This window comes from Chironomus tepperi, unplaced genomic scaffold (assembly GCF_022539635.2).
Source record: "Chironomus tepperi strain 1889 unplaced genomic scaffold, CSIRO-AGI_Ctep_v1 contig_445, whole genome shotgun sequence".
NCBI classification, from domain to species: Eukaryota; Metazoa; Arthropoda; class Insecta; order Diptera; family Chironomidae; genus Chironomus; species Chironomus tepperi.
Genome location: NW_027226567.1, coordinates 8538664 through 8556135, shown reverse-complemented (window position 1 = coordinate 8556135; position 17472 = coordinate 8538664). Strand labels below are relative to the sequence as shown.

At 32.6% G+C, this 17472-nt stretch overlaps 1 protein-coding gene across 1 annotated transcript; it reads left to right on the top strand.

Annotated features, from left to right (window-relative positions):
- Positions 1–3018: 3018 nt before the first annotated feature.
- LOC139098110 (clavesin-2-like) lies at positions 3019–17105 on the top strand. The gene is made up of 2 exons (XM_070650230.1): positions 3019–3321; positions 10209–17105. The coding sequence occupies exon 2, from the start codon at positions 10315–10317 to the stop codon at positions 11431–11433; it is 1119 nt and encodes a 372-aa protein (XP_070506331.1). The 5' UTR covers positions 3019–3321; positions 10209–10314; the 3' UTR covers positions 11434–17105.
- The last annotated feature ends 367 nt before the right edge of the window (positions 17106–17472 follow it).

The window sequence follows — 17472 nt, the reverse complement described above, 5'->3', positions numbered from 1 at the left end:
TGTTGAAAAAGGAGGATGGCTAGAGCTGAAGCCTAGAATGCTGTAGAGTTAGTTGGAGCAGTGGCCGTAATTGACTAGAATTTTGTATGGAGTCGAGTACACATCATCCAAGTCGACTTCAAACTCTGGTTTAGATATAATGAATTTTTGGGAATTTAGGGTATCAAGCTTTATTTAGGTGAATTTGTCATTAATTAAGGGCCTCGGTGTCTGAGTTACTTGCTTAATCTTTTAGCTTGGGCACACTGGTGCCTATTGGAGCGTTTAAATAACGTCTGGAGGCAGCTGTACGTTGACTGAGTGTGTACTGAACTAGCTTTTGAAAGGATGTGAGTTCGATTCATACTAGTGACCGATCTCATTACTTAGAATGTCATCAATATGACCAGAATTCACACAATTCTCAATACATTTACAGTAAATTGATACAAAATCATCCAAAATTTCCATTTAAGAGAGAACTTGTCACCAATTCAACTCCAGTCACTACTGCCACTGCTTAAATAGTTAGTCAGTATTTTAAAAGTCAGTATACCTTAGAATTGATCGTCATGTCACTTAAAACCCACAATTAGCATTCACATCTCGACAAACAAATTACCTTATAAAATTGATTTCATTTGAACTACTTAAAGACCATCAAATTATCAACATCTTAAAACGCAAAACATTTTAAATTGACCTGAAACTTGATTGCAATTACAATTAACAACTTAAAATTCCAAACAACCATTTGGTGAAAATAAATTGACAAAATACAAAATAATTCTGACTGTGTAAAATTACCTCACAACATTCTATATAAATAACGCCCAAATAAGGTACTTATTTTTGCCGGCAAAAATATATAACCAGTTTCCCCAAATAATAATCAACTGTGTATATACACATACGAGTTTCATGGTGCTACAATTTCTGTTGAAGAAGAGTGAAGAAGGCAATGAAAGTAACGAGAAGAATCGCCCAAGGCAGAACATTCATTTTATTTATTATTTTTTTTTTTGTTGTGTTTTTTCGTTTGGGTGTCTCAAGAATATCAAGTTAACATGCTGTACGAATAGAAGACAGAAGAAAGTTCATTGAAAATATTTTGATTGATATTTGAGGGACGTATGTACATGTTAAATGTTTACGTTACTTCTTTCGACTCCTTTCAGCTTACGATCAATTGGGTTTGGTTGTAAATGATGGCTAAGAGTAAGAATTTTAGGGTTTTGGGCATTATGCTGCATTTTGGAGTTGGATAAAGCTTGAAAACTCATTTTTATGCACTACAATTCTCCATGCCGATGACAATTGGAAGCTTCATGTCGAATTCCATAAGAACCACCTTCATCTACTCCATATCATCCAGGACATCACATCACTTAATCTCAACGCCCCCAAGAACCAGTTTCTACCGAAAAAAAAGAACTTTTTTTTCACGGTGTCATGTTCTGAGGTTGCTGGAGCATTCTACTGTTACATTTGATAACTTTGATGATTTCTGTCTGAGAGACAAAGTCTTCAGTAGGACTCAAACAAGACAGCTTGACAACAACAACGACAATAACAAAAAAATAAAATGTATTTAGTTACAATTGAATTCATTAGCGCACGAAGTGATTCTCATGACTCATAATGCTTGACTTGTTTTCAAATTGCTGCCGTTTCCAGATGATGATGATGATGATGATTTAAATGATCTTTGATCTGTGATGGCTTGACTTGTGTGTACATGTATGACAAAAAGAGCTTAATTGATGGCAATTCCAGTCCGGGCAAAAAAATTCGATTATTCTATTCGCAATTTTCTGGTTTTAATTTTTGCTGACATGATCTCTCAAATTAGATATTTTGTACATTATTTCATAGTTTATGCAATAATTCTCATTCTGTTTTGATCGACATGAAAATTTTCGTGATAATTACCGCAGCAGCAGCAAAAAAAAAAGAATAATTTCCGTGCTAAAGGAAGAATCCAAATATAGTTGAAATTCTAATTATAGGCAAGCAAGCAAACGAACGATCGGCAACACAAAATATTAAGTTATATGTGTGTTTACAAACGACTAGTGTGTGTCCGTAACTACACTCACAATTGGATATACGTATAGATACATTATTGTACATTTATCGAATGCTTGGATACCAAATATCTACCAACAATAAACTACACAAAAACGTGAATGTGAAAGAGATAGAGAAGAGAATAATATTGAATTAGAAAGGTATGGGTTGGATGATGGCTGGAGCGCTTTTATGGATGTGATTTCAAAATAAATGTTAAGTTTTGATTTTTAACTGCAAAGTTTTGTTAAATAAAATTTAAAAAAAAAAAAAAAAAAAAAAAAAAAAAACCTTTAGCTGATCCAGAGCTGCTTTAGGGCGATTCGTGATTTTTAACGAGTGAAGACCACTGCACTCAATAGACCTTTTATAGTGGGATCAGAACCACTTGACGCTATTATCAGCTTATTGTCTCTAGCCTAAGCACTAAATGATTCGAAAAAGGACACGTGAAAAATTTAACCGAGTCTCGAAATAATGGATCGGTGTTGCAATATGACCGAAGTACTAAACCATTCCGCCAGTTCGACTCACAAAAAATAAAATTTAACGGTCAAATAATATTTGAATATGATAAAAATAAGTTGCAGTCTTTTGTTGTTGAAATTCGTAAATTTCAACCAGAAAACACTGAAATAATACTTTAATTTAATTATTAGCCTTTAAACACAATCTTTTATCAGTATTTAGCATGCTTAATGTGTGCTTAATTGATTGCAACCTACATAATTACGTTATATTGAGCAAAACTCTCATTTTAAATACTATAAATTAATAAACAACATTTACTGCAACCAAAATAAGTAATCCAGACAAACTAAGCACATCACAGCTTACACAACCTCATTGTTAGCTCGTAAAACTTGCTTTAGTATAGTTTTGCTTCCAACTCGGAATAAATTTTCATTTTTACAAACGCTTTTTTTTTTCAGTGTTTGTGCTTTCAGTTTATGTTTTGCTTTCGTGCCATCAAGTTTGTGTCGCCAGTTGTCTTCGGATCGAAAAAAAAACAGTTTAATATAGACAGTAGAAACACATTCGAGTGGAATAGAAGAGAACAGAATAATTTTATATAAATCATTTTATTATTTCTAATGCTTTAGTGCATTGATTGAAATTTACGTTCATTTCCGATGACAAAAAAAAAGTTTTGTCGATAAATTTTCATGTACATTTAAAAGAAATCAATAAGTGAAGGCGATAATACTGGATTATTACAACATTTGCATTAAGTCACAAGCAAAATTCTGTATTTTAAAACAGGTGTTTAAGGTGAATTTACAAAAATATTTTTAAAAAAAAGATAAATAAGTGCAATAAGCATGACGCAATACATTTCGAATCCGGCAAAAAGTTCTACTTCAATTCTAAATGAGATTAATTACGACTGTACAGCTAAAAGATATGCAAATTACTCATCACAATGTCATGGCAAATAGAAACTGTGAACAATGGGAAAAAAATAACTTATATAAATGATCATCTCTATTTATTTACATGTCTATAAAGTGTGAAGCATTACTGGCAAGAATTCTGTTTCTCAATACACATGTGCGTTATGACAAAAAAACAAAAAAAAAATTATTGAAAACACTACGTAGTATGATAAAAGTGATAATGAATCTACGTACCCAATTTATATTTTGTCGATAAAAAAATATTCTTCAATTCTCGATCAAATGTATTTTGGGCAGGGTTGATGACTTAGTGAATGTGGTCGATTTACAGCAGATGCTGATTAGTCAGAGGGAGATTGCAACTGGTGATAAGACTATTTGACTGTATTTTGGCTAATTTGAGTCAGAATTTGTGGAAATTTGTCAATTAGTCTCGGTTATAGCTGCATATAGACGATTCCATGTGGCTGAGAATTATTTGAGTGAATATTTGACTTACTTACTTACTTCGCTGGCCGTACAGATCAAGTGAGATCCATAGCCTCTCTCAGTCGGTTTCTGAAGCTGGCTCTATCGCTGGCTACCGCTTGCCAATTAAAATATTTGACCAACTATAGATATTGCTGACTATAGACTGACTAAAGCCTTAATATCACCTACTACAATCATATCACAGTCACCAACCCTGTCTCTCTGCATTTGTAGATAAAAAAGAACGAGAAAATTTTAATTTCGATACGTGACAGTTCTCAATATACCGACAAAAAAAAAAAAAAAATACACATCAAATCAGATTCATGTGGCTTAGTTTTCAATCCTATTTCACAATTTTTTATTACTCTGTTGTGTGCATGAGATCTATAATGTGCATTTTGATACTTAAATGTTAAATAATGTGCTGAAAATTCATTAAGAAATATAAAGTTGTAATTACTATTTTTTGGTACAATTATCTCAAATTATAAGGTATACGTTACATGATGCTATTATTGGCAATTTAGAAGGAAAAAATGTGTTACAATTATTGAGAAAAATTAATTTCATCATCAAAGCTGTGTGTTGGAATGAAATTGACTGACATTTACTCAAAAAAAAAGTGTTTTGTTAAATAAATTTTCACAGTTTTTACACAAAAATATTGGAAATAAATGAATTATCAAGGGAACCAATTATTTATGGAAATTAAGTATAAACCAAAATTAATCAAATGAGACCAAAATGTTAAGGTTTAGCATTAGAAAGCTTTGTGAATGAAAAAATGTCTCAAAAATTGAATTTTAGTATTTTTTTGTAAGAAATGTAGAAAGACTTTTAACATTTTAATCACGGTCGGCAATTTCGGCAAACCAAATAACTAGTTATAGCTGTTTATGTTGGTCGAGTGGACAGGAATGCGTTAGAATCTCGATCAGCGCATATTGAAACGTCAAGTTGAAAATTAGTAAATTTCCCAATTTTCTGTCACTTGGTTCTAAGTATACTGCCGCCTAGTTGCCATGTCGTCACCAATTCAATGTATGACGATCGGGTTTTGAAAAATCATCAAAACGGACATTAACTAGCCGTTATTCCGTTTTTTCAATACGTGATTTTATCTCTGAATTCTTTGGAAAAGTCTTAAAAATTGATATTCAATTGATCCACACCCTCAAAAGTTTTAAGCTAGATTTTAACAACAGAGTCAGTAATATTCGTCAATTTTTTTGCCTGCGGTATACTATTAAAGCAAACTTGTGCTCTAGCAATTCAGTGACCGAAACTGTTATGGTCTTTGGTTGCTTGGGTAATTAATCATAAATTACTTTACCGGTGTTAAAATAACGAGGGGATATTTTTGATTGATAGTTTAATGAAGTATTTTTGAGTCAGTGTGATAGTTTTAAGGCAGTTTGAGGAATAGACAATTGCTATAGAGTAAAATCATCAGTTGTTTTTATGATAATTAGATTCTGATTCATTTAAGAGTCTTTAAATTGATTTTTAAATAGAATCACACCCTCAATCAGGACTTAAGCTAGATTTTAAGTAAGCTTCAACTTGTGCTCTATCATATTCAGTGACCGATAAATGGTCTTGAAATCGACTCGAATTTCATCATAGAATAGAGAAGATTTTAAAATAACAATATTTTGTACCCAAGATCAGACTTACCTTACTTACTTAGTCAGTTGATAGCCGTTCAGTCAACTGTATTCATGGTCTCTCTTAGTTGGCGTCTGAAGCTGGCTGAATCGCAGACTGTAATTATACCAATGCCAATGTCTGCTCAGTACAGGGTCAGTCATTATCATTCCTCGTAAATATTGCAATTTATGCATGTAAAATGCACAATTTTTAAGATTTTTAATTTTGAAAAAATTGTAAAAATCGTAAAAAATAAGAACTTTCAGATTTCTACTTTAGTGCCTGATCCTGGGGTAAATCCATTTTCTAATTTTTTTTTTAAAATATCAAAAATTCTTCTGAATCATTCATAAAAATTTGAGTCTTGCCACAAAACTACAAAGCTTATTTTCTGCTTATATCTGCCTATATTTCACAAAATTATGCAACACAAGAGATTCATAACCGAACATCAAACAGTTTTATTTTTTCTAGCAAGTGCAAAAAATAAATGTTCAAAGTCTATTAACACATTGCAATTCAGCGATGATTCATAAATAAAGCGAAAGTAACGGTGATCGATGATGTTCATCGCAAGAAATAAACTATGATAAAAAAGTAGGCTTTCCACTGAAATTAGGGATTATTTTCAAGAAAATAAAATGAGTTTCAACCGGTGATAAATTTAGCTTGTTGATATAAGATAGCAAGTAACTGTCAACAGACGTTATTGCATGGGAATCCCGTTTGTTTGGGGTAATATTTAGTTAATTATTCATTTAAGATGCTTAGTTAAAAGTCAGCATCAAGTAAGAGGTGTCAAGGTAATTTTTATTGGTTTAAAGTCACGTAGATGTACTGACATCATGATGACATTTGATTCATTGAATCAGTGGTGGGCAACTTGTGTGCCGCGGCACCAAAAACATTTGGAAATGTCATAAAGCGTATGTTGTGTGCGGTTTCAGGTCAATGCTAACCACCCAAAGTGTGCCGAGACAAATAAAAGGTTGCCCACAACTGAATTAACTCCACAAACACTTAAAAAGACTTCAATTCTGACTCCATAGTCCATAGTGCCTAACATGTTTGCCCTGATCGGATCACGATACCAAATCAATTAATTAAATTCAAATTAGCTTGATAATAAATGACTCACATTCAATCTTCTCGCTTACTTCTTACAAAAAACCCAACCCAAATCAACTTAAAAATTAAAAGATTAATTCAAATTGGTTCTTGAATGTGAAATAAATCCATTTCTGTAAAAAAAGATCTATAATTGCTTATTTCCAGTACTCGTTAATATTGTGTGAATTCTTTCGTCTGATTTTACAATAATTTATCGTAATTTAATTTGAATTTCGAGTTAAACATGAAAAAAATTGAGAATATTTTTGATGATTTGTTGTTGCGATGCGGCGATCAAATGCCGAAAACCAGAATAAGAGATGGAGAGATGAAAAAGAACGAAAACTAAAGTAAAGAAGAAAAAACCAGTCGACCTTCCTTGAACACAGAGATAGAAAGAATAAGCTGTACGTACAACTCAACCACGTTTCTGCTGTGTATCAAATGGAATGGAAGTGAATAATACATATACTTAGTTGCAAAAAATAATGTTTGTGACCGCGAATTCTTACACACCGCAAAATTTGCTCTTTGAATGGCTTCAAAATGATTTCAATATGCACGAGTTGTAAGGGGGTCGTTTTAAATGACGGGCATCAATGTAATGCTGTTGCGAAGCACATGTTGGTAGCGTGAAGAGCTTTGTTAGTGTTTGAAGCGACTTAAGTAGATGTTCTACATTTTATGACACTTCTAAGCTAAGGATCCTCGCTGTAATTGAGAATAAGCTAAGAAAATGGCAAAAATCGTGCGTATAAGCTAGAAAATCCAAGTATCTTGAGTCCTAGACGTCATACCCAATCAACCCCAATAGTATTAACCATAAAATGTCTAAATATCACAACACGCGAGCGTTAATTGAAGAAAAAGAGTAATAGATACGTATATATTCATATATTATTAATGCACAAAAAGTCAAATCTGCAAAAAAATTACTGCTCACTATAATTAAGCCTTGAACTAATTAAATCTTAATTGGAAAGTGCAAATCGTCGTAACTTGAGGATCTTGGAAACTGCATGTTTGTGCTTAATAAGCTCATCATTATGAACCTCAGTTATTTTACACTTTATTTACTTCCAATACGACGATGTCTTGTTCTTTTTTCTTTCTCTGCCTTTATGCTTAGTCATGCGGTGAAAGTTTTTCTGTGTTTTACGATATTTTTGTAAAAAGTTCTTTGTCTCAATTGACTACACATCTTTATTATGTCGATTTAAAGTACTACCGATGATTCATTCACGTTTCAAAAACAATCTACGATGTAAATGTTATAGAAAGACAGTAAACAAGACTTTAATATCATTGATATATTACTCTTATTAAGGAGTGTTCCAAATTAGGTATTGTCACAGTGTACATTTTTTTGCATTCATTTGGTTAGTGAACCGCACTTAGTTCTCAATATGTCATAAAGTTTCTATTTTGTTCTCATATTCTCAATATTTTTTAATACGTGCGATATGTAGAATCATGGGCACATGGCTTATGTTTATATTCAACATGTCTCGACGAACGTATTTTGAATGGGAAATTTGACTATTTAAATTGAACTAGATGCTTATTATTTCAAGCTATAAAATTAAGAAAATTATTGCACCTAATGCATATTTTGATGCACAACTCAATAATTACTGTCTTTAAATCCCAATTAATTGCTCAATTTTGAGGTTAAGAGTTTCAGTTTTCATCAATTATCATTATTTACAGATTAAAATCTATAAACTTAGTTAGCTTACTCGAATAATGCAAATGTTAGTGATTGTACTCAAATGAACAAATCGGATTATAACGACCATGAATTGCATTTAATGTTTAATCTAATTTTTTTCTCACAGCAGAAGGTTTAAATATGAAAATTTCCTGTTTTGTTTTGAATAATCTTCAGCTTCTTGCTTAAAATGTTATTTACTGATCAATCTTTCAATTTGCATGTTAAACAGACTTTGTTCATTAACAAATTTATAGCTGGTTTTAATTGAAATTTGTAGTTTTTTGATGATTCACAGTTGAAAGTGATTTGTTGCTATTGAGAAACAAGAAAAATAATGTAAAAATTATTCAAATGAAGTTTAATAACTCTTTGGGTTGGTATAATTTAGATCAATGACACTTATCAAGATCATGCATCAACTTAATGATAGAGTTTGTAAGAATTTGGCTCTTAAAAACTAAGTTTTTCTTGGTTTACAAGCTTGAAAACCCAAGAATTTTAAAAAAGGCTAGAATCTGGATTTTTGTCCAAATTTTGTCGTAATAAGTCCAAATTGAACCTTACAAGAGGAGACATAGCTTTCTATGACTCCTTGCAATTCTAGTTCGGACTTATTTACTGCTAGCCATACAGACGAGCTGTGATCTAAGGTCTCGCTCAGATTTCGCCTGAAACTAGTCCTATTGCTGGATACCGCTTGTCAATTTGCAGTAACAAATGCAATACTGTCTCTGTCAACAGCTTGCTTCCATGAAATCTAGTTCTAAACTGTTACAGACACAGAGTATGCTTTTATATTACAGAAGAGCACTGCTGTCTCTCTCAACAGTTTCCTTTCATGTAATATAGTTCTAAGAATGAAAAATCACTTCACGTCAGCATACATATTATGCTTAGTCTTAAAGACGACAAGTTGCATCATTACGACATTAGAGTTTGCCTAGTTGACATTCGACTGGGCCTTATTGTCCTTAGAATCCAGCCATTTATGTGGTCAAATAAGAGCCGATTCACTAGGTTTGCTTTGTTATAAAAAGAGCTCGAAATCGAATCAGATTTAGTAAGTAGTAGAGTCGTGTTTTAAACAAAATTCGACTCGAGCTCTGGTCTAAGCAATTTATATCTTATTCATCTCCAGATCTAAGTCTAGATTTTAAATCAGAAATTCCCATAATCATTAACATTTTATACCAACTTAATTGACTTAAACACCCTAAAATCAACAAAACAACTGCCAAAACAAACATCATTTCTATCCAGAAAAACTGTATTCTCTGCCCATGTTTATGTAATAAGCAATTCATATTTTATGTAGGTACAACTATGCGTATACATAGATAAGAAGAGAAATTTCATAAACCTTTACATGTTATGTTGATAATTGAAAAAAAGTAAGTGCAATAGACGAATAAGAAACAATAAAATAGGTCACGACGATACAAAGTAAAGGCAAAATAAGCAAACACAGTCAGACCTGGTATTTCTATTGCTAAGGAACTGCCAAAAATAATAAAAATTTCTCAAATTCTATTAAAGAAATTAGCAATAACAGTTAAGTGTTGCCCATAAGGTTATTATAATTAAGCATATGTGTATGTACAGTCAAAATGAGATCGTAAAAAGCTTTTTTGTTTTCCGTACCGGACCGAATGTACGTGAAGTCATGCAGCTTGCCACCTTATTATCTTCATTTATCACAATTTCATTTTGGAAATATAAGGACAAAAAATCTCATTTATGTTGGAACTAAAATTCCAACATGATGTTGCTACTTCTTTATTTTTAACGTATTTTTCTGATTCCTCTCATTACAGACATTTTTCGTACTTCCATTGAATCATTTTATTTATCATGGTTTGATCACCAAGCAGAAGAAAAGTAAACAACAATAAAAAAAGGAAAAAAATAGAAGAAAAAATCATGTCAGAATTTTATGATGACTACACGACCAAGACCAGACATAGTCACTTTCAAAAAACGGGATATCATGGGAAAGATGCAGCTATTTACGGTTCAGGAAAGATGGATGGTGAAAAAATGACATTCAATAAGCATGATGCAAATGAGAGATATCGAGCATTGCTTATATTAAAAGATCTTATAGGAGCAAGTCGTGATTTAGCACTTAGAGATAAATCATGTTATGCTGATGATGAATTTCTCTATAGATTCTTATTTGCTAGAAAATTTAATGTCACAGAATCATTTCAATTGCTCATCAATTATCAACTTTATAGACAGAAAAATCATGACATCTTACAGCGTCTTTGCGTACTCGACGATACAATACAAATGGCATTGCGTGATGGCTTCCCGGGTGTGTTAAAGAATCGAGATCGACGAGGACGAAAAGTTTTAGTATTTTTTGCATCGAATTGGGATTATACACAATATTCATTACTCACTGTATACCGTGCAATGTTATTGACACTCGAGAAGCTTATAGAGAATAAGCAGAATCAAGCAAATGGATTTGTTGTAATTGTCGACTGGACAAACTTTACATTAAAGCAGAGTGCACATTTAAATCCAAAAATATTAAAACTTATGATTGAGGGACTTCAGGATTCATTTCCAGTACGTTTTAAAGGTATTCATTTCATTGGACAGCCATGGTTTGTTGAGGCCGCATTGTCAGTCATAAAACCATTTTTAAATTCAAAAACTCGAGAACGTATTAAATTACATGGATCAAATCTGTCAACCCTACACGAGGCTGTCGCTCGCGATATATTGCCACCAGAGTTATGTGGCGAGGGTCCACAATTTAATCCACTTACCTGGTATCACATTCTACTTGAATCAAGTCAAATGAATGCACCGCCACCACATTATTGCATCACACAAACAATTCCATACTCAAAATCACCACCAATTATTAATGCCAATATTAGTAAAGGAAATTGTAATAATAATAACAATAGTGACGATGAAATGCTAGTTAAAAGCTCAAAAGCACAGCAATATAAAGGAATAGCCAAGTGTAATAATCTGATAAATGATTCAGCTAATAATACATTACTTAATTTTAGTGAGTAATGAGAAAACCTTTTTTTTTAATTAGGAACTAAAAATTTTTAATGCACAATTTTTATAAGAAAAATAATGAAAAAAATGGGATCAAAATATATATTTTATAATGAGCGACTACTTAAAAAAATACAAGTTTTTTCTTCTCATTCCTTGAAATCGTAAAGTCTTCTATGTATGAATACAAAAAAGAAGTCATTCCATTTAAATGATACTCGTGGTGAATGAACGATTTGTGATGCAAGGTTGAACATTTGGTTTTGATTTCTTATTGACGGAAACCTTACAATGAAGTTGACATTTTTATGGCGTTTTTTGAAGCTAATTCTTTTGCCAATTTGGATTTTAAGACATTTTAGTTGCAGTTTAAGGAAATTGAGTTTGATTTGGATGAATTTAACACGATTTCTTATGAACTTTACCGGAACAACTCATGGCTGAAAAGTATGAAGTCATAATGGCACCACTATAACTTATATGAATGAATCATCGTGATATTTCGGATTGTTAACCCACAAGTTATATTCTCATGTGTGTTATAAACATGTTTCCATACAATATTGTCACAATATTTGTTTATTGGAAGGCTTACAAAATGTGCTTGGTTCTGTTTATATAAAGAAACTCGATACTTTCAGTAAAAAGTCATATAATTTTATGAACAATCTTTTTCCTGTCGACTGCATTTTTTGGAACTGTGTTTTAATTGCCGCAGACCTTGTAAGATGCAATATTTTAAAAGTTATCGTATAAGTAAAATGCAGGGTTGGTAATTGTTGATGTTCATGCATAAAGTTTCAGTTCATATTTTATCTGTTCCTGATCTGCACATATTGAAATGTTACCACAACGGCAACGAGTGAGAAGTGTACTTAGAGCCATTTTGCAGCCACTTGGCAAATTTGGTTGCTTTCGACATCATGGTGACAAGATGGAGGTATACTAAGAACCAAATGACAGTCAATTGGCGAAAACAACCAAATTTCCCAAGTTGTTGACGCTTTGTTCTAATTATAGTTGTACCTCGTCGTCTAGGTGACAGCATTTCAATATTTACTGATCTTTGTTTAATGATACCCGAACAGCACGATGCAGCAAATTGCGGTGCTCTGACTGCTTCTTTGGACTAGCTCGGGATATTTAAATCTTAATAGTACTTACTTACACACTTCGCTAGATATACAGATCAATTGTTATTGTTATCCATCGTCTTCCTCAGATAGCACCATAAGCTGTCGTCTGCCAATTACCAATACTGTCTCCATCGACAACTTCCTCCCAAGGATTTTTTGGTCGAAAACTCAATAGAAACACGCAAAAATTCACAAAACTACAGACAATACCATTGCTACTAAGTGCTTCCGCCATTACTGGCAAATCACATCAAACCAAACAATTAATTCTTTTGTATTTAATGATATCAAGACACGAAAATTCCATAAAAACGTGACAATTGTCGCCATTGCCATAACAATTAATAAAACATTTCGTTAACTGTCAAAACCTCCAGCTGTTGAAAAAAAGAAGTAATTCTAAGGAAATGTAATCAATTAATTTATCCATCACGATATAAGACAACAATGAACTTCAGAGCCTATCCTATTGACACAATTTTTCTTTGTTGTTTAATTTCCTTATTATAGACTATTTTCATATTCAATATTTATTTACTGGCTGATCATTAGTTAATAGTCATGAAGAGGCGTCCTACAAAGCGAATAAACAGCTCATCTGTTGAGTTTGTTCAGCGAGTCATCCAATAAAGATTTTTTAAAACTTGTTAGGCTTGTAGATTTACAAGTTTAGGCTTTAAAATATTTTATTTTTCAAAAATATCTCAATAGAAATATTTGCGTGCCGGTATTTAATGTTGGGCCACGTGAGAATCTTACTCATTTGAAATATCCATGAAAATGGAAATGAAATCAAATGTATTGAATGCTTGTGCTGAATTTTTGGAATGATTTTTTGAGGTATTTTATTGAAAAATTATTGAAGCATTCAGATATTGTTGGAAAGAAATTTGTACTTGAATTTGACTGCATGAAAGCATTTGAAATTTAATCGTGGCATTTTAAAGGTAGGGGATCTTTATTTAGGGTCATAAAGTACATCAGAGACTTGAAAGTTCAAGTCATGTCTATATAAATTTAGAATGATGTTTCATGTTTTAATACTAACTTACTTATTTCGATGTCTGTTTAGATCAATTGTGATTCATGGGCTTCCATAAATGTCACTTAAAGCTTTACTCCTGTAAACGATTGCCAACTATCAAATCAAAAATCCAACAGCACAATGTGTTTGTAAAAGCAGCGCTGCGTCGTCCTGTTAACAGTAAGACATAAAGTTGCCTTGACAGCGGCGTGACAATTTCGTCGAAAATTAGATCTACTGAAAGTTTCTTACCATGAGTTCCTTGGCCTACTACTTAATCTCATGCTATCTATAAAATCAGACTTCAAAATCTTCCCAAGTGACACAACGCGGCGAATTGCATTTTTCGCCATAAAAATGTGACAAACCAGTCGTCACAATGCCGCCAGAGAAACTTCGCGTTTTACGGTTAATTACCGGTTAACTAGTGGACAATTTGTGTTCTTTAGGATTATTTAGAGTTGATAGAACTCAATTTTGGAGTCCAGAATTTAAAGTCCATTGGAATTCTACTCCCAGAGTCCTGCGAACTCTGCTTCAGACCATTTAATGACATGCCAATCCCTTCCAATATTATTCTCATTATCCCATTTTACAATGTCAATTACCCCTAAACAGCTGATACATTTCAGCTGTCATTGACTATCCTGACAAAATTTAATTACAATATCCATGAAACTTTGTAAATTGTAATTAAAATCATAAAAAGAACTAGTCCGCTGCCATTGAAATTAAAAAGCTTTCAAAATTAAAAAAGGGATGCCGAATTTTTTTTTACCTCAACCTTAATTCATGGAACTGTGCATGAACGTATTTTTTTGACAGTTTCCGGGCTCTTCTTTTCCATTTCATGAAGCTCACGCTGCAAATGAATAGCAAATAATTATATCAATTGCCCTAGAAATTTTCAAACTTGAAAATTTTGTTGACCTTTGCCTGATGAAGACGTGCATTCTGGTAAATAGACTCATTTCAGTGAATCTAGTTATTTGCATGATCTGAATGAAATAATGATCCATGATCAATTCAAGAGAAAATGTAAAGTTGATTGTGTCGTTAAGTCTTATTGTATACAAATTACTTACTATATTTTTTTTTACAAATGATCAGTCAGTAGTAATGACTATGTTGCTTACTTTGTACGTGATTTCCTTCTAAATTGGATTATGGCAAGACGTCTGACAAATGTAATAATCATACACGGGTAATACAATTTAAAATGGAAAATCGTATTAAGTTTAAAATTTTTGTAATTTAAATGTAAATGAGGATTAGCTGCTGCTGTCGTTGATGAGGTTTGATGAAATTTATTAATATTTTCAAATTATGTGTTAATTTACTGGTGACGTGCGGGGATCGTCATTTTAATTTTATGCAATAACCTTAAAGGCACACGACGTGAAGATGTCGGAAAATAGTGAATCCAGGTCAGTTTGACACTGGCTACGAGTCATATTCAACAAATTCAAGCCCATCGCTAGTCATACTAGCATTGGGAGACCATCACTGCTCTATGTCTTAGCTCCTAGTTCCTTAATGATACCAAAGATTTACAAATAGCATTTAATTGTGTATTTTTAAGAAATTGATATCTTTAACAATCTAAAATGCTCTTTATTCCCTGAATTGAAGTCCAATTTTGAAGCTAACAAACAATTTTCAAATACCAAATCCAACTCGTGTGCTCATTAGCTTCTTATTCTAATTTGTCAGAACAAATCTCAGTTGTGTACACAAAACACAAGCTACTCATAGTTTCAGGCAATTCAAAAATCCAACAAATTGCCGCAAATCACCCAAATAATTGCACAAACACATGCGATACAGACCGCAATATAATCAAATTATGTAAAAAAAAAATCAGCATTTAATGGACCAAAAAAATCTTCAAATCCACACGTTCCAAATTGATATATTAAGTTTCCTATACAGCAACAAATTTTCCTTGAAATACAATTTTTAAAATCGATTTATTCCGGACGATTTCAAAACCAATGGCTAAGTCAATTGTTCATGTATCATAACATAAGTTATCATCATTTTGTGAGTCACTAGGGGTTTTTCAGAGTCTCGCTTTTGATGAATTTTCGAGATTGAGGCTTAGTCTGAGATCGAGAATTGGACTGAGACATGGACTGAGATTGCGATTAAGACCAACTCCAAGATCAGGATTGGAAACGAGACTGAGGCCGAGACTAAGACTGAGACTGAGACTAAGATTTACATTGAGACTGAAACTCAGATTCAGACTCAGAATCAAACTCAGAAACAGACTCAGAGTCAGAGTCAGAGTCAGGCTTAGGCTCTGGCTCTGGCTCAGGCTCAGACTCAGATTCAGACTCAGACTCAGACTCAGGCTCATGCTCAGGCTCAGGCTCAGAATCAGAATCAGAATCAGTCTTGGACTCAGAATCAGACTCAGATTGAGATCGAGACTTAGACTTCAGACTGGGACTGAGAACGAGACTCAAACTGATACTTAGACTGTTACTGATATCCAGGCTGATACTGATACCCAGGCTGAGACTCAGACCCAGATTCAGAATCAAACTGAGATCGAGACTTAGACCAATATTGAGACTGGGACTGAGAACGACACCGAAACCGATACTGAGACCCAGGCTGAGACCAGGACCAAGTTCAAGATCAAAACTTAAACCCAACAATACAAGGGGCGTCTTTGATGTCTCAGTCTTTAAAACTCTCTAGACCGTTACTAAGAAGTCTTGATCTCGACCTCAAGAACCCCTAACAATTCACAAAATTAAGAAGCTATCCTCATTCAAAAATTGGCATCAATAATGCTCTCACCACTAGAATCATTTAGAAAAAAATTATTAATTTTTTGTGGCTTTTAACTGAAAGTTTCATTTCTCTTTTTTTTTTGTTCGCGCATCAACGATAACAAATTATGCTATGAATTATTAGATTATGTGGCTTTTTTATGCTAACGAAGCAACACAAAAATGAAAAAAAATTAGTGAGACTGAAAGTTGAATTATGCTACTTTTTCTATAACTATACACATAAAAATCATACATGAATAATAAATAAAAAAATTTACAGAAAAATTTCATAATTTTTTATTTTTCCGGCCGATGAGCATCGAAGGGACTTTTTTTTTTATGTCTGTGCTGAATGTTCAGCCTTCGATAATGAATAATAATTTGTAATTTATGCTAAATTTTATTTCCTAATTATTAATTTTGCCAGGCATTTAATAATTATGTCACATACACTTGGTACGCGATAATAGAAGCATTTTGCATTTTAATTTAGGTATCGAAATTTTTTTTTAATTTATTTCCTTCATGCTCGAATGTAAACCACATAATTTTTTAATGCATTATTATGACACACATTATTATTTTTTTACATATTTAGATGTTTTCGAAAGTTTTAAATTTAATTTTAAAAAATTTATATTTAGAGTGATACAAAAAATGACATAAAATTGAAAAAACAGAATGCTGACTTATAGACAATAAACAATAAAATGATATGGCAAATTTGCCGTAATCGTATTTATCTTTTTTGCCTTTTTGATGATCAGATTATACATTTTTTTACAGTTCTTTTTTCCAGGTGTGTTTTTGCTGTTATGTCCGAGAAACACATATAGTTGTTGGGGTTCTTCTGGGTCGCAGCTTGAAATGCTAATTGTTTGAATAGCACAATTCGGCAGATTTCATTTTTTACTTTAAAAATGGGTCGGAATGAGTCGTCACGTACCCTTGATTTGGCACTCTATAGTCTTACTGACAATACCAGAAGGTAGCTTCACTAGATCTCTTAACAATATCAGCTTCGTTAATACAACTTTTTCAAGTTGCCTTGACCCAAGCTGATTTGACTATAGCCTGAGGCCAAATTTAATCGAATCTGGCAAAG

Excerpts from the sequence above, each read along its gene's own strand:
- LOC139098110 (XM_070650230.1), top strand. The coding sequence starts at position 10,315 with ATGTCAGAATTTTATGATGACTACACGACCAAGACCAGACATAGTCAC.